This window comes from Nilaparvata lugens, chromosome 9 (assembly GCF_014356525.2).
Source record: "Nilaparvata lugens isolate BPH chromosome 9, ASM1435652v1, whole genome shotgun sequence".
In the NCBI taxonomy this organism is placed as follows: domain Eukaryota; kingdom Metazoa; phylum Arthropoda; class Insecta; order Hemiptera; family Delphacidae; genus Nilaparvata; species Nilaparvata lugens.
In genome coordinates this window covers 26,517,588-26,541,880 of record NC_052512.1, presented here as the reverse complement: position 1 = coordinate 26,541,880, position 24,293 = coordinate 26,517,588, and the positions used below count along the sequence as shown (strand labels likewise).

The 24,293-nt window shown below is 33.7% G+C and overlaps 1 protein-coding gene across 1 annotated transcript in view; it reads left to right on the top strand.

Moving 5' to 3' along the window:
• The first annotated feature begins 5,125 nt into the window (after positions 1 to 5,125).
• Positions 5,126 to 24,293, top strand: part of LOC111055928 (zinc finger protein basonuclin-2-like) — a 436,060-nt gene continuing 416,892 nt past the window's right edge. The window contains exons 1-2 of the mRNA XM_039435714.1: positions 5,126 to 6,282; positions 20,467 to 20,737. Coding sequence (XP_039291648.1) covers positions 20,698 to 20,737 — 40 coding nt within the window. The 5' untranslated portion in view covers positions 5,126 to 6,282; positions 20,467 to 20,697. The remainder of the gene's footprint in view (positions 6,283 to 20,466; positions 20,738 to 24,293) is intronic.

The following is a 24,293-nucleotide window of genomic DNA, read 5'->3' as shown; positions in this document are numbered from 1 at the left end:
AATTTGTATTTTGTATTTTGAACTTGTATTTTGTATTGTTTGAATTATGTGGAAATAAACTTATTTATTTATTTATAATCAATTATTATTGTTCACGATTACTTCAATGATTATTTGTATTCTTTCATATTAATTGTATATTTCTTCATTTTTTACTTTCCTTGCCCTACTACCATAGGTAAGGAAAGTATTGCTTTCCAAAAAAAATTAAGGTACCCCAAATTTCAAGTTTTCTATACGTTTCACGGTCCCCTAAGTTCAAAAACATGATTTTTGGGTGTTGGTCTGTGTGTGTGTGTGTATGTGTGTGTGTGTGTGTATGTGTGTATGTCTGTGAACACGATAACTCCATTCCTAATTAACCGATTGACTTGAAATTTTAAACTTAAGGTCCTTATACCAAGAGGACCCGACAATAAGAAATTCAATAAAATTCAATTCAAGATGGCGGAAAAAATGGCGGATAATTACTAAAAAACCATGTTTTTCACGATTTTCTCAAAAACGGCTCTAACGATTTTCTTTAAATTTATACCATGGATAGCTATTTATGAGCCCTATCAACTGACATAATTCTCATTTCTGGGAAAATTGCAGGAGCTGCGTAATATTCTCGAGAAAAATGGCGGTTAATTACTAAAATAACATGTTTTTCACGGTTTTCTCGAAAATGGCTCCAACGATTTTCTTCAAATTCATACCATGGATAGCTATTCATAAGCCCTATCAACTGACATGAGTCTCATTTCTGGGAAAATTGCAGGAGCTCCGTAATATTTTTGAGAAAAATGGCGGATAATCCCTAAAAAACCATGTTTTTCACGGTTTTCTCGAAAACGGCTCTAACGATTTTCTTCAAATTTATTAAATGGATAGCTTTTTATCAGCTCTATCAACTGGCATGATTCTCCTCTCTGGGAAACTAATGGGGGGTCCACCCCATCCTTGAGAAATGGACTTAGTAACCTCCTTCTCGTGCATGAGGTAGGTAGGTAGCGCAGTTCATAAAAATAACACATAGTCGAGATATTTCATCTGTAGAACAGCTGTTTTGACGACTTTAAAAAAATTACGACTAAAAAAATAATCGTATTTCACAATTTACTCTAAGGAAAAAGTACTCTGAAAACAAAAATTATATATACACATATACAGAAGTTTGATCGTAGTTTCAAATATGAGCAAGGAAAGTTGTGTGAGTGTACCACACCAGATTTTTATCTTCTTGTATTCCAAATTGTATAATGTGTTGAAAATATTGTATTGTGTGAAGGAGGCAAAATGGGTTTGTCCTGTTGTCTCCATTAATAAAATTATTATTATTATATATGCATATGAACTCATAGGCCAATACAAAAATTAAAAACATTGAAAGAGTCAACACTTCTTTGTCATATGTAGCCGGGAGATATTTCTGTGTCCGGCCTGCAAAATCTGAGCTTCAAATTGAGAATTCTAAATTCACTCATAATGTAATAAAACAATAAAATTTACATCTTTATAAGAATCTTTTGTAACTAACTATTGTATGTAATATTGTAATTTATCTAATATTTTTGTAATTGATGTTGTAGTTTTAGTATTTTTTTTTTTGGGAAATGAACATTTATTTATTTATCTTGAGGTTGGAATATATGTCTTTCATAGACAGTAGCTGATACAGGTTCATTGATATAATATTAACTTTTCAATCTCGTGTAGAATAATGAATTATATTTTATTAAGCAAGAAATTATATTTTTCATTAATTTCATAATGAATTTTCATGCTTAAGATTTGATATTTTGTTAATTGAATATTAATTCTACATTGTTAAAAGACGACCTGCAACAGAGCAAAGCGAGAAAGAGATAGCGCTAATAGAGATAGTACATTTTCGTTTGTGCGTAAACTTCCGCATTCGACGATGACAAGCATTGTTGGCATTCATATTGTCCAAATTTCAAGTGTGCTAAAACAGATGATCATATAACTTATCATTATTTGTGTTTATTATTCAAGAATCGAAACATTTCTAGTAATATCAAAATATTGCCATTTGAAAGTATAAAAAGTATAAACTCAACCTCCCCCATTAAAACGTAATTGAACGTAATCTGTTAGGATATTTAGATAAATTTAAATCTGCCAAATCTGAGATCCTCACCCTGTCGTGGTCGACGACGGCATTTATGCACAAACGAAAACCAGCTTGAACACGACACATTGGATTCGATATTTAATATTTGGATAGATATGTAGTACAAAGTACAAACATAGTAAATACATAGTAAGAAACATAGGAAGATAACATAGTGTAGTCTACTTCGGAAAAAATATTAACAATAAAAAACTAACAAAGGTTGTATTTCCTGTTCAGCAGAGAAAAATTTGAAAGAATTGAGAAAACTTTGGCAAAATGAAAATATGTGAGCACTTACATAAGGACCAATGGTATCATTTCCCAGTCTGCAGCTGAGGGAAATGTTGAAGAAAAGAGTAAAATTTGGCAGATAAAACTATTACGATCCATCCAATTAAGAAACACCTAAAATTTTATTTTTCTCCAATATTTCACTCTCCTAGAATAATTTAACCCTATCAGAAATATTACCTTCCTACATAAGAACCAATGATTCTATTTTCCTGTGCAGCTGATAACTAGTAGTTCTGTGAACAGTAGACCTCGCGCAGTAATAAACCACAGTCCCCTCCAATACTGTCCATCAGAGTAAATTCTGTCCTGTCCTGTCGTGTCGGCGAGATATCGGTGTTTAAACGACCAATGGCTGTTTGGGTTGCTGTATCGACAATGCTAATAATTTTATGTAAACAGCTATGCTACTATCATTGGAAGCCTACCAAGTTGAAAGCAGAGAAAAATCGGGAGAAAATACTATGCAACTTCAAGTTATCAATCGCATGCCTCACTGCATGCAATTAATAGTCCACACAACAGCTGGTTCTTCACTAAGTTACATTAAGATATTGAATTGCATGCAACTTATAATCCACTCGACAGCTGATTTATGATGAATAATTCTATAGTCTGATTTTTACTCTAATATTGATGTATGAAGGAGGCTCATTTTCCTTTTATATTATCCTTGAAATGCTAAATTTTCAAAGAGCCTTGTATATACTTCGACGTGCAATTTGAAAAGGAACATACCTGACAAATTTCATGAAAGTCTATTCACGCGTTTCGCCGTAAATGCGGAACATAAAAACATATAAACATAAAGAAAAATGCAAATCGTCGACTTGATTCTTAGACCTCACTTCGCTCGGTCAAAAATTTCAAATGAGGAAGAAAAGAGGAGGATTGGCATTTGACAGACTTCAAGTTAATGTATCACTGAATGAACACTTCCATGAGAATTAATCGTTTTCTTCCCCTGCCAATTGAGGAAAGATCTATAAGAGTTTAACAACAATGGCAAAACAAATCAATTATAAGATGATTGGAAATGGGAAACAGGCGTATAGCCCTTAGGCCTACTATTCAATTCCTGAATTATTTTGATTTCATATTGAGGAGAATCTCGGCAGATTCCAAATGTATGAACAATACTGGTATTCACGATTAAGTTCAAAATTAACTACTTCTTCTACCTTTGAGAACTATAATAAGTTAACAGAGAACTTTTCTGATTAGTGCGCTCACTTCCCCTACTTGTGCTCTATCACATCCCTTTCCCAATCCTTTCCAAGAATTCCAAGGATCAAAAGCCTTCCTATGACATGGATAGCCATAGTTGGAAGAACTTTTGATCCTCTACCCTTCTTCACCACATAACATGTATAAATTGCCTTCTAATATTGTAATGTGTTCTCATATTTATGTTATTTATTTTATACTGTAATGTTTTTTTATTGATGTAATCAATTTTTATTTCATATTGATGTATCTTATGTGTGTGTGTGTGTAAATTGAAATTGAAAAAAATTAAATTAAAATTAAAAAAGTTAGTATTTTTCTATTGGGAAGAAGCACACAATTATTTCATAGGAGAACTTTGGCAGAATGAAATTAGTGAACACTCCCATAGATCCAGTGATGTTATTTCGCTGTCTAGCTGAGTAGAAATAAGAAGGGAACAGGGTTTGAGCATTAGTGAAAAACGAACTAGTTTCAGTTCAGTTCTCGTCCGCAGGTAGAAATTAGTTCTTCGAAAATTTTACATTCTTTAAATGCTGGTGTGTGGAAAGATTTTTTTTTCAATAAAAAGACTAAGAAATTGTCAAAAACCACGTAAGCAATTGTCAAAAACCAGCTTGTAGTTTTATTTAATATGAATAATTACCACAATATCAACTTTTTTTCAGATATTTTTCTCTGTCAGGTTTAAAGAGAATAGGATGTATACTCTGGTCAGGCTACCAGAACCAGAACAAAAATTTATTGTATATTTTACCTCAAGTAGCTAAGGAGAAACGAAGTGTCAGATTAGTTTCAGTTCTCGTACTGATAATAAATATGTAGTAGCAATAATAGAACATAAATATTCTACCGATGTGTGAACACTTCTGTGATATCCAATATAAAATGTTTAAAAATAGTTCAATGTTTGTCCTCTAAAAACTGTACATGACCTAGGACAGGAACTTACACACTTGCAAGAGGTATATGGGGGAGAAATGTCTAATGTGGCGAATTGGGCTGCAAGATCTTCCAAGCAGAAGTAGCCAATCAAGCAGAAGTGGCATAAGAATAAAAATAAGATTCTATAGTGTTTTCTTTCTGCCCAACAGAGCACAAGTCAATATTAAAAGCAGGTTCTTGAGAAACCGAAACAAAAAATAATCGGTTTACTTTCAGTTCTCCTCAGCAGTAAAACAGTAAGGAGCTCCACAAACTGTGTCTCGGCCAATGTCATCTGAAGCAAGTATCCGTTCAGTTCTCGTTCGGCAGTAAAACGAAACAGAGCCCCCAAAAATAGTCATCCCAATGTCATCTACTGAAAGCGCCGTCGCCAAAATTGTCCCAAAGTGTCCCCTTCGTTCTGGCCTGAGATTGGTCGCCTGCTCCTCCCACCACCTCACCAGTAGATGTCAACCCCGCCTGCCATTGGTGGAGACCTGTTGACCAGTCACAAGTGAGGGGAGACCCGGTTTGGTGACAGAACACAGTTGGGACAGTCGTCAGTCGTTCTGAGAACACGGTGCAAGCAGGAGCTGCGCTAGTTTGCTCCGCTGCCGACAGATCGCGCGAGTGTCGTATTCAAACTGAACATAACCCCAAAAACAGGGTCGGATGGTGTTTTCAAAACAAACCCCCGAGTGGTTCCCCGTTTTCTTCGATTCAACATGAGTCTATATTATTTTCCGGATGTGTTTAAACTAGAGTTAAACAGTGAGTGACTGTGAGAATCAAAATCTAGTTTTTCCTCGTTCATACAAGGATATCTAGTGACTAATTCAAATTCAATTAAAAGTACAATAATACTTAAAAGTTGATTTATTCTCAGTTTCTAAACTCGGTTTGAATTCGGGCTGTACAGTGTGTGACAAATTCTAGTTTTCCTCGCTTATCCTGAGGATGTCTAGTGATTAAACTTGACTGAATTACAAAAACTTTTTGTCTTCTGATAATATTATAAGAGTAGATATCTTATAAATATTATTAAGAGTAGTGTTGAATCACAAAAAAATTTGTAAAAGTGTTTTTCACCTGTCTTTGCGTGCGATAGATACGTGTTTGGGAAAACTTCTAAAGAGATTTGTGAAGGTGTCATTATTTTTTTGGATGTTGTCAGTTGGTGTTTTAAATATCCTGAGTGATAGCCTATGATAAATACCTGGAAGATTTATTAAACACCAGTTAATGTACGAAATGTTCATTTAAGAAGTGACAGAATTCGAGTGATTTTAGAAGTTGATCTGAAGTTTAGTTAATCACAAAGTGCAACTGGACATAGGCTACGCTGAAGTAAACCGTTCAAAATTGTTCTGTGTTTTGAAATTGTTTTGAATACTGAGTGTTTCTGAGGGAAATACATAGTGACCGTGACTGGATTGAACAAGCGAAAATTTACGTACAACTTTTCAGATAGTTGTAGGCTTTCTCGCGAAAATAACTCTGATTCCTTACCAAGTTGTGATTGTTTTGACACAAATCTTAACAATCTCAATCAACGTCCTACAAGTTTTAATCTGAGACTAGAGAGAGCTGACAAAAACTATTTTCTTACCAAGTTACTCTGCCAACAATATTCTTGAGATACTGTGCGTGTCGGTTAGATTGAATTAAAGTTCTCCAAAATTCGAACTACAAATAGCAGAGGATAAAAGACAATACAAGTAAGTGGCATTAAATAATTTGCAGTATTTCTAGGAATTATATTTGTTCATCCGAATCAAATACAACATATCTATTCTATTGATTGAACGTTACTATTTGAATGCATGTTTCTTTAGATGGGAAGAGAGATGATTTGTGAAATAGCCTAGCCTCTCAGTTAAGTTTATGTTCTCTTTATTTATTATTTTACAAAGGCGACTTTCTAGAAGTATTTTAACCCTAGATGATGATGAGATGAATGATAATACAATGAAGGTAGAGTTATGAATGAATAAATATTATAGGCTTTGCTATCCACTTGAATTGATTTGTGTCCATTTTTCAGTCCAGAAATCATCTGTTAGATAATTTTCTGTTCAGATTCGGATGTAGATCAGTCATTTCTCAAACTTTACATCTAAATATATTAAATGAAATGAATAGGGCTTAAGATATTTCTACTTCAATGAGATTTGATTGGTTGAAGCTTTTCAGTAACATTTATGAGTAATGGTTTGTAGTAAATTATTGAGAACTAGCAGGTAACCCGTGCTCCGCAAGGGTCTAATAAAAATCTTGACCTACTGGGATCATGAAGAATTTGAAATAGGCCTATAACCATCCTCGGTGAATTAGGAATCTATTTCCGAAGTTAATCAGTGCAGTAGTTCATAAGTAGTGATGATGCGACATTCGTGAATTTCCTATCCCGTACGTGTATATCCAGTTTATCTCTTTCATGTATAGGGCTACTAGTAATATAAATATAAAGAAAATAAAAATCTCAGTACCCTTTTTTTAAAATATTTTATCACAACATGTTTCGGTCATTTATGCCAATTTCAAGTGATATGAATTAAATAAATAAATACTACTGGGAGATTCTTATTTTGATCATATTTTAGTGTATTCATATGTTTTCATGAACTAGGACTGTGAATTTTGGGTTTAATTTGTGTATATCCAGTTCTTTCCTTTATCATATTATAGACAATATGATTGGAGGGAATGAAATTAGCAAAAAACTTTGATTTGAGTAAGTTGTACTGTTCCAATCAGTCGAGTGAGATACTTTTGCCCTAATATGAAATCAATTTCAATGATGTAGAATAATCGGTATTCTGAGTTACCCTCAAATATCAGGCGTGGAGATCGGAATCTGGTATTTATGGAAAAGTGATTTGACGATTAATTGAATGTACTGAGAGTACTATCCTACTAGACATACCGTACTTTCGAAGTATGTGACATCAAGCAACGTTGACAACAAAATTACTATTTCCTACAGTTACGTTGAAAAGTGGCCATTGCTGCACTGATTACAGAACGCAAAGAATCACTTTTCCGCTTTAGTGCGGGAAAAATTTTTCTGCACTCCAGATTTGCAACATGGCAACGCAAAATACTTATTAGGTTATATGGAGCAACAGTGCAGCAAAATCAAAATGAAGTTGGTAACAGTGACTGCTGTGGCTGCTATAGTGAGCAGAGGTGCAACGAAGCACAACGCGCTAATTATTACTATTATATATTATAACCAAGGACAACGAGGACTTTAGGATTTTAGGATTAAGGTTTTTATCAATAATAAAATTACACAGAAAAACATTTGATGCATTTCAGGCAATTTTACCCATAATTACCCACTTTTCATATTCAATGGTAACTGTAGGAAAAACTTAATGTGAAATACGTGCGCAAAGTTCCTCTGCTGCACTCAAGAAACCATTCCGTTTCTTTACGGTGCAGCAAACTGTCACTTTGCGCACTAGTTGCACAAATAACTATTCTGTTTGTTCTTGAAAGAAAACTTGAGCAGTGCTATAGATTAGCCTTTATGTTTGAAATATCTCAAGGATATTATGTTAGGAAAACATCGGTAAAAAAGAATATGATGATGATAATAATAATATGATTATGATAAAAATAATAAAATTTATAATAGTGGTAGAATAACAATAACCTAAAAGTGTCAGTAGGTAGACCATTGATTGTTTGAACTTGGATTGAACGACATTAGTTATGTACAGACTTTTGTATCACTTGACTATTCATACAGTGTAATTAATATTATTTTATATCATTGTTTTTATTTCTTTTGTATACATTTTAATACATTTATTATATACTTTTGTACACAATAATTTTTTTTTTAAATATTATTAAAAGATTGCTTGAGAACATTGATTCCTTTGTTCAATAGAACTGAGATTATTAGTAAATTATGATATAGTGAAGTCCACGTTATAATGACAGTATTTGATTGTTATCATTGGTGTTGCTATTCTTGTCTATCATTCGACAAATCAGATAGTGCTATCACTTTCTAGCTCCGCAACGTTGCCAGATCGTTTTTTAAGAATGTAGAATCATAATCAATTAACAAAATATTCAATCTCAATTTATCATTGAGAAATATATTCTCTTGACGAATAAAATATTATTGATAATTTTAAACAAGAATAAACAGTTCATATTACATCAGAATATCGGGACACCGAGCTTCGCTCGTTATTTTTATTAATTTATTGATAAACAGAATACAATTCTCTAAAATGATCGTGTTTTCATTTCACAGCTGGCTATATGTCATTTTATGAATTTCGGGGATGCGATATTTTGATTTTTCACATACTCACTCGCTCATTAACTTTTTTACTATCCACAGCTGTTTCAGCCAAGGATGAATTATCCTTTCAATGTCGTTCAGCGAGTTTTGCCAAGGACGGGACCTAGTGCAATCAAATTTTTATATCATAAACCTACTATGTTCCAAATTTCGTGAAAATCGTTGGAGCCGTTTTCGAGAACCGTTGAACATGAATAACCAGATATAAATACTGTAAATATAAATAACCAGATATAAAAATACAGAAGTTGCTCGCTTAATATGATAGTATGAGATATACCGCGATCAGTTGATCTATCCTCTATAGAAGGCAGAGAATCGGCGAAGCTGTTCTCCCATATTTCTTCACCAAAATATTGTAACGTAGACATCAGTTTAGTATTTTGGATAGGAATGTAAGTGGCTCTATGGAAATTATTCATAATTTTGATAAACATGTAAGGCTCACTGAGAGATGCCTGAAAGACCTACGGCTCATCTTGTGGATGTTGTTGATATATTAACTTCAGTGTTTAATTGATCGAGCGAAGTGAGGTCTAAGATTCAAGTCGACGGTTTGGGATTTCTCTTAATGTTTATATGTTGCACATTTACGGCGAAACGCGGTAATAGATTTTCATGAAATTTGACAGGTATGTTCCTTTTTTAATTGCGCGTCGACTTATTTACAAGGTTTTTGGAAATTTTGCATTTCAAGGATAATATAAAAGGAAAAAGGAGCCTCCTTCTTCATACGCCAATATTAGAGTATAGAGATATATATATAGATATATTAGAGTATACAGACTATAGAATTAATCATCATAAATCAGCTGTTCAGTGGACTATAATACTACCCGTTCAAAAACATCGAACATCTTGAAAATGTATCTTTCAATCAACGTTGTAGACAGTTACAGCCATACCTGACAACAGCGCTCACACTCACATTCCGGGACGACACGTCACGGTACGATAGGACAGGAAGCTCTATGTTTATTTAGGATTATTTCCAGACATTTTGAATTTATAAATTATTTATTAATTCCTGAGAAAACATAACAACAGGTCGATGTAACTTACTGAGCGCGAAGTCTACTGTTCCCAGAACTACTGGTTAAGAAAATTGAGTATTTTATTCCCGCGCTTTCCACTCATAATAAGCTGTTAGACCTAAGTCTGTTATTATTGTTAGATACAATTTTTATACTGATAGCAATCCATATAACCAACTTTAAAACCAATTTTTTCGGTATAGTGACTCCCTCAGCTTGTGATAGTCGGGGAATGTGAAAAACCTAAACATTTCTCAACTAGTGACCCCCTAGGTTGGAGAACTCGCTTAAAATCTTGTATTGTAATATTTCAAACCCGCAACTTTTAATTATACAGATTTGATGAAAATCATGGACACAGCGATATATTTCTCTAACAAGAATAATTTGAGAGTAGGGATCCATTGGGATCCTTTTTAAGATAAAAAATTACTTTGTCACTTCGACATCTTTGTTCCTCATATTAATCCAAATTAATTTTTTGAATGAGAAGGTGGTCATGTGATACATGCTTTCGACACAGAGTTCGAAAAGAAAATTAATGGCGAAAACCGCACTTTGATATCGCAGCTCATATCAGTTTGTTGATATAAAAATTATAAATTATGTTGTATATTAACCAGCTGAAATCATTTCTCAGCGTTTGTGTGATAGCTCTCAAATAGCCTCATCTGATGTTATGAATGAATGGTGGAAAAACTGTAGTAATTGCATGCAATGAATTCTTCAGCTTTATAAATTATAAATCACAACAATTTTTTTCTTATGCACTTTCAATGTTATTTGTGATATCCTGAAAAAGGATGAAGGAATGAGCCAATTTTGTTGTCCAACGAACTTGACCTGTAAAAAGATTCGAAAAATACATGTTAAAATTTGAAGCTGATTGATCAATTCTTTCTAAAGTTATTGTAGAACATACAAACAGACGGACAACGTCTTTGGCCTTCAGTAAGTCAAAAGTGGGAACTCGCTTACGATCGTTCAATTACTTTCCCAACTGTTATTCCCCATAAACTACACTCAAATATCATTAATATTGCATCTCAATCTATAGCCTTCATAGTGAAATGCTGAATGATAATAATCTAAGTGGAAATCTGCATGAAATTTATCCAGGAAAGTATTCCAAGTACCTATGTAACAAACTTTGTTTTCATATTGTAGATGTTTTTTCCATGTTTAATAAATTTTTAGAGAGAATAGAAAAAAAATGTATTGACTTTCCATGTACCTGTTTAAGTTCTAAACTACGAGCATCGAGATAAGGTTTGGAGAGAAAAAAAATATATTGACTTATCATTTATGTATTTATGTTCTGTATTTTATTGACTTACGACATTGACAAGTCCAAATACCCCTTTTATAGGAGGTCAGTGGATGAAATAATAATAAATAAATAAAAAATAAATACCTCTGACATGAGCTCCATGACAAAAGAAAAAAATAATATCCCATTTCCAGTTCTCAATTCCCACACCTTACATTCACAGAAGATAGTCTAAATTTTGTCTATAAATATTCAACTTTATATTAATTATGACAGAAATATAAAATTGTTACAAATTCGATTTGTAGGGCCCCATTCATTACTTATGACCATGTAGGAGGAAAAATAACCAATCGGGATCTCGACTAGATAGTGACTGAATTAGTGGGAATAGTTATTTGTGCAACTAGTGCGCAAAGTGACAGTTTGCTGCACCGAAAGAAACGTTTACGCCCGAGCCGTAGGCGAGGGCGGAATGGTTTGTTGAGTGCAGCAGAGGAACTTTGCGCACGTATTTCACATTAAGTTTTTCCTACAGTTACCATTGAATATGAAAAGTGGGTAATTATGGGTAAAATTGCCTGAAATCCATCAAATAACTTAGTAGTGTTTGAATGGCGGGGGGCAGCTGTGTGGTGTGTGCTGTGGTGGCACTGTGCTGTTGCTGTCCTCGTTATAATATATAATAGTAATAATTAGCGCGTTGTGCTTGGTTGCACCTCTGCTCACTATAGCAGCCACAGCAGTCACTGTTACCAACTTCATTTTGATTTTCCTGCACTGTTGCTCCATATAACCTACTAAGTATTTTTCGTTGCCATGTTGCAAATCTGGAGTGCAGAAAAATTTTTCCCGCACTAGAGCGGAAAAGTGATTCTTTGCGTTCTGTAATCAGTGCAGCAATGGCCACTTTTCAACGTAACTGTAGGAAAAGAATATGTCGTGTACTTGCTCAATATAATAGGCTATGTTGGAAACAGGGAAAACCTATTTCACTGATAAACCTTCTAAACAATAATAATTTTTATCTGTATTCCATTATTTTATATCTCATGATATTAGTAATTTGATTGGAGTTCATATTTTACTGAAAACTACATTATGTGAAATAGAAATGCCTTGATAATGTGGATACCACTTGTCTATTTTAAACAATTTTTGCAGGTTGCACAAAAGCCGGTTGAATTCAATCGTGATTAATCCCACAAGAACCAGTCGGAGAAGCCTTCTCATGAAAAAAAAAAATTGCCTTCTCTGATTGGTTCTGGTGAAAATAATCACGTTTAAAATTCAACTGGCTCTTGTGCAACCGGCACTTTGAGATGAAATATTCAATTTTTTTTCAATTCACGTTTTGAAAAAAGTGGATTCCAGAGGAGTGCATACTTGTCATGTTCCTTTTTTCATCACCCTCAATAGTCTATAGCTGTGATTCAAGTCATACGTTATATCCGTTTTGATTGTTATAATAATCCTAATATATTAAGTGAGCAACTCCTGTATATCTGTCTATATTTTTATATCTGGTTATTTATGTTTTGATTGATTGATTGATTGAGTACTTTATTTATGTAGATTACAATATATACTGGCTTATACACTTATATACAATAGCTTACAATACAGCAAAATTACAGATGAATTTACATAATATAGACTAGGAAAATAACTATTGAACTGTTTATGATATGAAAAAGCAATTTGTAATATAATAACTATAGATAATAATCATATTGTTATGCATCTACATAAATTGGCGGAGCTTTGGACATATCAATGTCCATTCTTTGGGAAGAATATTAAAAATATCCTCCCCACTAACTCTCTACCAAAACGTTAATTTCGTTATTTAAACTAAGGATTTATTTATTCCTTATGTTCAACGGATCTCGGAAACGGCTCTAACGATTTTCACGATATTTGGAACATAGTAGGTTCATGATATAAAAATTCGATTTCACTAGGTCTCATCCTTGGGAAAACTCGCTGAACAACATCAAAAGGATAATTCATCCTTGGTTGAAACAGCTGAGACTTTCGTCGTCTGTGGATAGTGAAATTGGGCAAGTGATTCTGTAGAAAATAAAAAAATCGCATCCCCGAAATTCATAAGCTGACGTATAGCCAGCTGTGAAATATAAACACGATCATTTTGTAGAATTGTGTTCTGTTTATCAATAAATTACTAAAAATAACGAGGGAAGATCGGTGCCCCGAAATTGTAATATGGACTGTTCAAAATAAACAATAATATTTCATTCGTCAAGGAATATATTTCTCAATGATAAAATGATAAATTGTGACTGTTATACTTCCAAAATATAATATCTTTCGATACAATATTCCTACTAGATATCTTAATAGTTCTTAAGTTCTAACATAGCCCACATTCCTACGGTTCTTTTATTGCGGACTAATATGTAACCCGTGCTCCGCAAGGGTCCGTTTGAAATCTTGAAGAATTGGAAATAGGTCTATAACCATCCTCGTTTAATTAAGAATCTATAATATGCAAAATTTCAAGTTGATCAGTCCAATAGTTCAGACGTGATGATGCTTGAAACATAATTTTTCTATCCCGTATGTGTATAAGCCAGTTCTTTCTCTTATTATAGTAGACACATAATAAGCTTTGGTTGAAGTGTTAGGTTCTTTGAACCTTTGGATCTTTGAATCCGTCCCTTCGAAAACATTGATTATAGTATAGATGATGCCCACATAAACTCTACAACTTGTACGTAGACAAAGGGATTAGATGATTAAACGAACATGCCTACTTATAAAATAACAATATAATAATAATAATAATAAATCATTTTATTTGTACACGGTATAACCATACAAATGAGTTGAGTATAAGAAATTCTAACAATGACTAAATTAAACAACATGAAAAAAATGTTTGGCAGCAGATCAAACTAATAACAAGATCCAATTATAAATCTGTATACAACCACGCACAATGGAAGTACCTACATTACAATCAATAAACAGTATTACTATGAATTGCTAACATTCAACAAGCTCAAATTAGAAGGTACAAGGTAATTCCTAATCAATAATATAAATAGATTCAACATATTCAAACAATAAAATAACAATATACGAGTATGAGTAATTATATTTCGCTTCCAAATGATGTACATTCAGTTAGACAAACTTATGTTCTCTAAACCAAGCAATATACAAAATCTCAAACGAATTGGGAGTAATTTACAGTATAGATGATGCCCACATAATCTTTTCAACTTATACGTAGACAAAGAGATCGAATGATCAAACGACCATGCCTACTGGCGGGATTCGAACCCATGACCAGGTAGCGCTATAGCAGACTGGAGGGTGCAACGCCGGCTAATTTCGCAACGGTGCCTTCTTGGAAGAGGATAGACCTATCTACTTTGTCTTACAGAGACAAGGATAGCAAACCAATGTTGATCAGATGCTAACTTCAGAACTAGGATCTCACTAAATCTATATATATTATTTAGGTATCATAGAATCGGTTTGTAAGCATGCAATTGTAAAGGACAGTAAAGAAATATTTTCTTGAATGATAAATAAAACTTATTTATTTGAATTAATAATATTATTACTGAACGAAATCCAAATTAAATGCTGTAAATCACCCCAAAGACTTCTGCTACTGCAAATATTTACAACAGGGTAAACAATATTGTTTTCCTCTACCTACTGTCTAAAGTACTTTCTTTACTCCCTGAAACCTAATACTAAAGTGTCACTTTTTTGCTCTCGGTAGTAAAAAACAGAAAAACTCCCTAGGGAGTAAAAGTGATTCCATTTAAATAACATGGGGAGCATCTCTATTTTGAAACTTACATTCTAATAGGTTAGAAGGTCTAAGCTCAGATGAGAAAGCATAATAGAGGTGTCTGTCATTGAGTCAACTGAATTCAATACCACAACCAGAAATTTGATTAACTCATGAAATATATGTTTGTATGATAATTATTATATTCTTAATATTAGTAGACGATAAAAATTTATACAATTCTTAAAATATTTTATTCTTTTCAAAATACCAGCCAACAAATTATTTTTTTCTGCAATTCAAATCTGAACCGCGTGATCTGGAGTCAGCCATTTTTGGTAGCTGCTCAGCTGATATAATTGTTACAACTTTTGCCGATAGATAGCGCAATCGGCAGTGCCAATCAGACGACCGGTTTTTTGGTTTTAGATTTGGGTTATGTTGTTAGGAATCATTGTCACCAATACGTAAGTTATTAGAATGATTTTATTTGCTGTTTCTATAAAAAAATGTAGATGGAGGAAAAATGTTGTGTACATCACAAGCGAAAAATACTTTTTCTCCCGCAGGAAAATTGCTGCCCTCGGCTACGCCTCGGGCTTCAAACTTTTTCCCACAGGGAGAAAAAGTCGTACTTTTCACTCTAGATATACAAATAACTATCTTGTCATAGTCATTCAATTTCAGATTTTTTCCATGCATGAAATCAAGCCGGTAAACAGCTGTTTGCAGAACAAATAAACATATGATTCTCATTAGGACGGCATTAAGCAGAAAGGAACCAATCAACACATGGACAGTTTTGGGAAAACAGCCACCAAAGTTTAATTGATACTGTAAATGTAATATGAATGGGATATAACTCTTTTTTTTTGTACTGAATCACTAGTATTTTTATTTGTTTTTTAATAAAGTTATTTTGCCTTCAAATTCAGTATTTCATTTTATATCTAAACTTTTTGTGGGTTGGTTCCTTTCTGCATTAAATGAAAAATGAGTAACTTTATTTTGCAGAAAGAGCACTGAGGTTTGGTTCCTTTCTGAAAAAATTCAAAAGTGAGTTATACAGCAGGATAAAATAATCAAAACAGAACATTCACAAGAAAATGCGTTTATTATTGTAAAATCATGAACATCTTAAATCTTTACTTACAAAAATGTTTAAATCTATTGGAAAATACTGCTTTAGGCTGTATTTTCATCCTCAACTTCAACTTCAAAATCCAGATGACCACTATAACCATCAATATCATCAATCACTGATCTATCGCCATGAAGTGATTGATAGAATGGTTTGGCATCGCTGGGAATCAGATGTAATATTGATTTGAGGTCCTTCAGCTTTGGTGCAGCAATTTCTTTCCCAGTTGGCCATAAGGGAATCAGCGTATCCTTGAAACTCAACTGAGCATCCGTAGATTTACGTCCCTTTGTTGGTTTTTTCTCGATGTCAATGACATTATACGTCGATGTAAAATCTGTCCTAGAAAATATCTTCATTGGTTCTTCTTTTTTCAGATGGATCTCTCGAATTTTCAACCAACTTATTTTCTTTGGGCTCTCTTCATCTGTTTGTTTCCTATACACAATTTTTTTTTTCCAAGTGTGCAGTTCCGATAAAATCTGTTGCTCCCATTTTACTAACACAGAAAGGTTTCTTTCTTCTACAATTTTTAATCACCTCTATGTAATCTTGAGGCAAGTACAATCTTTGCACATGTTTTAGAGCCGATTCTATATCAGAAAAGTCTGCATCATTCGGCAGAAAGCTATGACCAGGCATTAAAAACTTCAAGGATACTGTTTTTAAGGAAGGGTGGGCCTCAAGACAAGCTTTCAAGATCAGGACAATTTTCACATTCCGGTTTTGTCCACCGCATGAATCGCTCCAGAGTACTAAGTCTTCTACCTCTCTTCCCACATAATTTTCAATGTGTTTGAGAAGACAGGAACCAATCTCCTGTGCCCCTCTTCCTGCTTCACTCTCAGTCCATACATAACAAAACCCCCTCCCAGTTCCCAGTGAATGCACACCAGCATTATAGAACCAAAGTTGCCTCTTATAGAAAATTACATTTGTAGGGATTCGAGGCAAAGGGAGTGTTTTCTCCAAATCAAAAGTAAGGCATTCAAGTTTGTTATTTTGCTTTGCTTGTTTACCGTCCTCTTTTAGCTGTTGTCTAGCTTCATTAGCCAAGTCTAAATGTTTATTATGCTCTTCTTGTAATTCAATCTTCTCTTCTTCAGATGCAGATTTTATTCTCGCTGCAAAACTATCGCAGGTGTTGCACGTGTCTTTCTTGAGCGGTTTAAATTTCAAATTGAAGTGCTTTAAGAATATTTTTCTATAAGAAGAAAAGCTTACAGCATTAATACTTTTTATTATTCCTTTTCTTTCTTCTTGATTTGCACAGCTGAACTGTCTTATACTGTACTCCTTTTGAAGAGAACAAGTTTCAATTTTTTCTTCAATATACTTGTTGTACATTTTTTGCAGTGTCATTTCGGGTGGCAAAAAATCACAATCATTGTTTTCCCTTCTATAATGTGACTTGTACTTTGGGATTTTGTTGATTTGATCTTTAACATGATTATTGGTCATCAGTTAATTGGTTTCTACCTCCTTGGTCACGTCCACGTCTGTCTTGCAAAATATTTGACCTCATTTTAACAAGTGCTGTATTCACCCTTTTTGAAGAAATTCTGAGAGTTGATGTGAACATTTGTCGACAAACAGGTATATTTCGTAATTTATAAACCCTTGAAAATGTTCTCTTTGATGTATCCCTTCCATAGGTACGTTTTTTTACATCTTCTTTAACACATGATGTTATGTATAGGTTTTGGGCATTGTAGTCAGCCAGTTCCCAAAATTTATCATATTCTGATGTTCTAATAGCTTTACTTACACTATCATAGCACTTTTGTTTACAAGTACATTGGACATCTATAAATTGCTTTTTTTCTTGAAGGTTGCCTCTGCTGTTGTAATATGTAAGATTGCTATTTTTTCTCTTTTTTGCGATTTCTTTGTTTTGTTCTGGAAACTTTCTTTTTCTTCCTCTTGCTTTTCTATCAGAGTTGGCCGTACCTTGTAATCCGTTGTTGATAGTTTCTTCATCATTATTATTTTCAAAGTTTTCTTCACATTTGTCCGAATCACTTCCACTTTTGTCTGAATGATAACTGTTGTCAAAAACTGGTGTCCAGTCAGGATCATTATAGTAAGATTTTGATGTTTCAATCGTATTGTTAGACTGAATGCCTTCATCATCTAGCGTATTTATCAGATCACTGTTATTCAGTAGGCCTAAATCAGTTAAACTAGAAATATTTAAAACACTATCTTGCACTACTGCATTTGCTAAAAGAGAGGTATTTTCATTGCAGTCTAATTCTGTTGAAGTATGATCTTTTACTTCAGCTGGTAAATGATCTTGATATATAATTATTTGTCCATGCTGCAGGGCTTCTAAGAATTCCGGATCATCATTATTTGAAATTACATCAATGTCCATTACACCTGTTTTGCCATGTGCGCTGGATATAGGGAATGTTTTTTAGTGAAAACAAAGATACATCAAATTTAATTTCATTCAATTTCCTCTCATTTGGAGTGCGCTCCTAGTGTTTTAGTGAATCTAGTTGCGGGTATCTACTAGTGCGGTAGCTAATACAGGAGTCCATTATGTAGTTATTTAATCACTACTTCATAACCCAACCATTGAGGTATGGTAGCTGGATTTATAAGAGAGTAATCTTTGTTGTTTTCTTGCTTGTCTTATATTCAATTCAAAAATTATTTATTAAAGGCGAAGTTAAGACTATCAAGTCTTTCTTCCACTTAACCTTATATTACAATATTATTTTAAAATATCAAGCCGAAACCTTATCCATAGATGTTAACAAATTTTGACAAGAGTATTGAAATAATTCTTTGCTCATTTTACTGTATTACTTTTAAACATATAGGCCTAGAAGTACATCTCAAATAAATATATTACCTTTATCAGGTGATTCAAATAGGCCTTGATTGGATGGCTTTGGTTGATCAAAGTCCTTGTTGATTGACTCGCCTGAAATAAATGCATAATAATTATAATAATGTAGGATTATGCTTGTTCATGCATTTATTGTGTGTTCAGGCTTCAAATTTGTGATACTTTAAAGTTTGAACTCGATTATTTATTTATTAACCTGTGTGAGCGCCGCGAAACTTGTATGTTTTTATCATCAGAATAACATATCAAATTGGTTGCAACTAGAAATTTGACGCCAAATGGGCATGTAAAATAAAATTATGCCTACAATAAATTTAAAAAATTTAATAAAAATTATTTCATTGATATAGGCCTATTTTCATAGTCAATCAGGCCCAGTTTCATAGGAGTTGCTTAACCTTAAAACTGACTTCTGAAAAACACTAATAATAATAAAGACGTTTAACTGAGGAAAATAAACTGAGAAAGAAGCTTACTGTTTTCTTTTGGCCAAATCCACCAAGTATTGTCCTCTTGACATTCTTTTCGACTTACTATAAACAACTGAATCTTCTAATCAGACATAACCTGAATAGCAACACAGTATTAAAGCTGATGACAGTGATGACAGCTGATGTTGTAGCACATACAGTATAAAGCTGAACAGAACCAACCCACTTGGTTCCTCTCTGAAGAAATATTTCATAGGTTTATCTGTTCAAAAATCGGGAGCCAACCCACTTGGTTCTATACTATCAAATTGTTGTAGTATGTTTATTAAAGAACCAAGCTTGGTTCTTTTCTGTTAAAACTACTACAGCAAATACAATTTCCAGAAATAAAATAAAACTAAAAAAAAAATATTTCCAGCTGATTGAGAGTTGGTTCCATTCAGCTAAATGTACAAACTGGCATGAATAATGCACTGGTGAACCAAACTCAATAATTTGAATTTTGTGGGTTGGTTCCTTCCTGCTTAATGCCGTCAGCATACTCTACTGAAATGAAACGATATGTTTTCTTCACAGTCGAGTATGTTTCCTAGTTCCGAAATAGAAAACAGCAAAACTGCTACAAAAAAAACACCTTCAGCGCTCCAGGTGGAAGTTTTGTCAACTTCCACGAAACTCCTGATTTGGAATTTGTAAACTAGGTTATATTATAGAATGCATGTAGTAAATTCATCACAAGCAGGTAATGTTTTCTAATACTCAATTATTCTTCTTTAGATTATTTTGGCAGAAAAAGTGCATGTTACATGGATGTGAATGTCTTCTGTAGTGCTCGAATGAAATTCTACTCTCGGCTAACGCCTCGACTAGGAACGACATTCTCGCCTGCAAAAAGCCCCTTCCCGTCCATGTGACGTAAGATACTATTTCAATATAATTTGCAGTAGCAGAAGTCATCGGGGTGATTTACAGCATCTAATTCGAATTTTCATTTGATAATCATAATTATTAAATCATTAGCATTTGTATAATTGCAATATTTCAGTAATCTCTTTAAATTATTTCAGGTGCGCCGAATTGCAATAATCCTTCCCGAAGGAACCAGCAGCGTCGTTCAATTGGAAAACTTCTTCTGAAACTTTTCGAGCTCGAAGGAAATTGAAACGGATTTGAGGTGTTTTCACAGTCCAGCGATTCTGTAGATTCGAGTGACAGAGTGACAATTTTTGAATCAAGTGTGTGTGAAACTTTCGAAAAACAAGTTGGAGAATTTCGGATTTCCTAAATCACCCTACTGAATGGTATCATCTGATCACCTCTACTATGAGATGGGAATAGGTGAGTGCTATCAATTATAATTAACTAGCAGGTAACCCGTGCTCCGCAAGGGTCTATTTTATTCATTGATAGATACAATATAATTCAACTATGAATGATTGTGAGAGGAACAACAGGCTTAAAGCCCAAAACTGTTCCCTCCCCAAATTTGGATAGAAATTGGCCAAAAATAGGTCATGTTTATCACTTCATAAGTTTTGCCAATTTTCAGTCCAAAATATATATAAACTAGGAATTTATGAATAAGATAAGTTTAAAACTTGACAAAGTGAAACCTTGACATAATAAAATCTTGAAAAATTGAAAATTGGCCTATAACCACTCTCAGTTAATTCACCAAACGAAGTGAGGTCTAAGATTTAAGTCGATTTCTCTTAATGTTTGAATGTTTAAATGTTCATATGTTTCGCATTCACGGCGAAACGCGGTAATAGATTCACATGAAATTTGACAGGTATGTTCCTTTTTTGATTGCGCGTCGACGTATATACAAGATTTTTGGAAATTTTGCATTTCAAGGATAATTATAAAAGGGAAAAGAACTCCCTTCATACGCCAATATTAGATTGAAAATCAGACTATAGCATTATTCATCATAAATCAGCTGACAAGTGATTACACAGATGTGTGGAGAAGCCAGTCTATTACTTTACTTCCATAAGGTCTATAGTTTCAATCAGGCAAAGTTAGTAGACAGTCTGTCCAGTCAGGTACTTGTGGATGAGAATACTGCGTGAGGTCTACTGTTCACAGAACTACTAAAAATTAAGAGTATGTTCCTTTTTAAATTTCACGTCGACGTATAAATAATAATGTTTTTTTGAAATTTTGCATTTTAAGGATAATACAAAAGGAAAAGGAGGCTCCTTCGAACGCCAATATAAGACTTTAGAATTATCATAGTCTATATGGAAAATTTCAAGTTTATCAGTCCAGTAGTTCAGACTTGATGATGCGTCAAACATAATTCTCCTATCCCATACGTGTATAAGCCAGTTCTTTCCTATATTAAAGTGAAGATTATTCTGAGAATTTTCATAATTTGATTTGAATTGGTCATTTGTGACTTATAAAATATCAATATACGAGTAATTATATTTCGCTTCCAAATTTAATTATGTACATTCAGTCAGACAAACTTATATTCTCGAAACCAAGCAATATACAACATCTCAAACGAATTATAATCTACAATATGAATGTGTTGACATTTGAGATTTGAGACTTATGAACTACATGTGTATATGTATCTGCCATACGTATTGGGGAAAAAATTATTGGGATTTAATAATCAGGATATCAATATACTGTATTTATTCATTTTTATGATTGAACTTCATTTGGTGGAGAAAGCTACTCGTCTAGAGCTATCTTTTCACTTTCCTTGCCCTATTATCATAGGTAAGGGAAGTATTGCTTTCCAAAAAGAATTAAGGTACCCTAATTCAATGTTTTCTATACGTTTCAAGTTCCCCTGAGTCCAAAAACATGATTTTTGGGTGTTGGTCTGTGAACACCATAACTCCATTCCTAATTAAACGATTGATTTGAAATTTTAAACTTAAGGTCTTATACCATGAGGATCCGACAATAAGATATTCAATTCAAAATGGCGGAAAAAATGACGGATAATTGTTACAAAACCATGTTTTTATCAAAAACGGCTCTAACGATTTTATTCAAATCCATACCATGGATAGCTATTTATAAGCCCTATCAACTGACATGAGTTTCATTTCTGGGAAAATTGCTGGAGCTCCGTTATATTCTTGAGAAAAATGGCGGATAATTACTAAAAAACCATATTTTTCACGATTTTCTCAAAAATGACTTCACAGTTTTTTCTTCAAATTCATACCCTGTATAGTCATTTATCAGCTCTATTAACTGGCATGAGTCTCCTTTCTGGGAAACTAATGGGGGGTCCACCCCATCCTTGAGAAATGGACTTTGTAACCCCCTTCTCGTGCATGAGGTAGGTAGGTAGCGCAGTTCATAAAAAGAACACATAATCGTGATATTTCATCTGTAGAACAGCTGTTTTGACGACTTTTAAAAAAATGTCATCGAATTTCACAATTTACACAAAAAATTACTCTGAAACAATTATATTTATACACATATACAGTAGTCTGATCGTAGTTGCAAATATGTTGCCGCCAATCGTCATTATGTTATTCCCCTAAATTATTATCCTTTAAGAATGGGGCTTACAGTTCAATGAGCAAGGAAAGTTGTGTGAGTGCCCCACACCAGATTTTTCTAAAAAATATCACGCATTATACTAATATGAACTATATTCTAACATATTTCTAATATACATTATTCCTAAAATTTGTTAATCTTGTGATAGTAAGCTATTGTAAAGCTGCGTACAGACTTGTACGAACAAAAGAAGAAGACGAAGAAGAAGAAGAAGTAGAAGAAGAAGAAGAAGAAGAAGAAGAAGAAGAAGAAGATGAAGAGGAAGAACAAGAAGAAGAAAAAGAAGAAGGAGTGACAAAGGAGAAGAAGAAGAAGAGAGGTGCAATGAGGATATGTAAAAAAGAAAAGGGAAATAAATAGAAGGGAGGGGAGACAGAAGCTAGAATATGCAACAGCCTTCATTTGGCGTCTTTTAACTGTCGTCTGGGGACCTTTAAAAAGATCCGACACCGACGCAGCTCCATTCTTGCAGTTTAACCTCTTTTCTTGTCCTTATTAATTCTTCTTAGCGTGTTTTTATGTGTCTTTTCCTTCCACCCTTTTCCGCCCTCAAACTCCTACTTCTAATTTTCGAGCCACCCTTCGCAAGATAAAACAATTTTCATATCAGTCACTGTACAGAAGATATTCTTTTTCATGTTAAATTGCTGCGAAAGTTTTGACACCTTCTTCTTTCATTCTTTTATTCATTATATTTTTCTTCTTCTTTCATTCTTTTATTCATTATATTTTTCTTCTTCTTCTTCTTCTTCATCTTCTTCTTCTTCTTCTTCTTCTTCTTCTTCTTCTTCTTCTTCTTCTTCATCTTCTTCTTCTTCTTCTTCTCCTCCTTCTTCTTCTTCTCCTCCTCTTTCTTCTTCTTCTTCATCATCTTCTCCTTATTCTTCTTCATCACTTCCTCCTTTTTCTTCTTCTTCAACTCTTCCTCTTCCTCCCCCTCTCCACCTCCTCGCATCCTCCTTCTTCTTATTCTTCAACTTCTTCTTCTTCTTCTTCATCATCTTCTTCTTCTTCTTCCTCTTCTTCTTCTTCTTCATCTTCTTCTTCTTCTTCTACTCTTCCTCTTCCTTCTCCTCGTCCTCATTCTTCAACTTCTTCTTCTTCTCCTTCATCTTTTTCTCCTTATTCTTCTTCATCACTTCCTCCTTTTACTTCTTCTTCTTCAACTCCTCCTCTTCCTACCCCTCACTACCTCCTCGCCTCCTCCTCCTTCTCATTCTTCAACTTGTTCTTCTTCTTCTTCTTCTTCTTCTTCTTCTTCTTCTTCTTCTTCTTCTCCTCCTTCTTCTTCTTCTCCTCCTCTTTCTTCTTCTTCTTCATCATCTTCTCCTTATTCTTCTTCATCACTTCC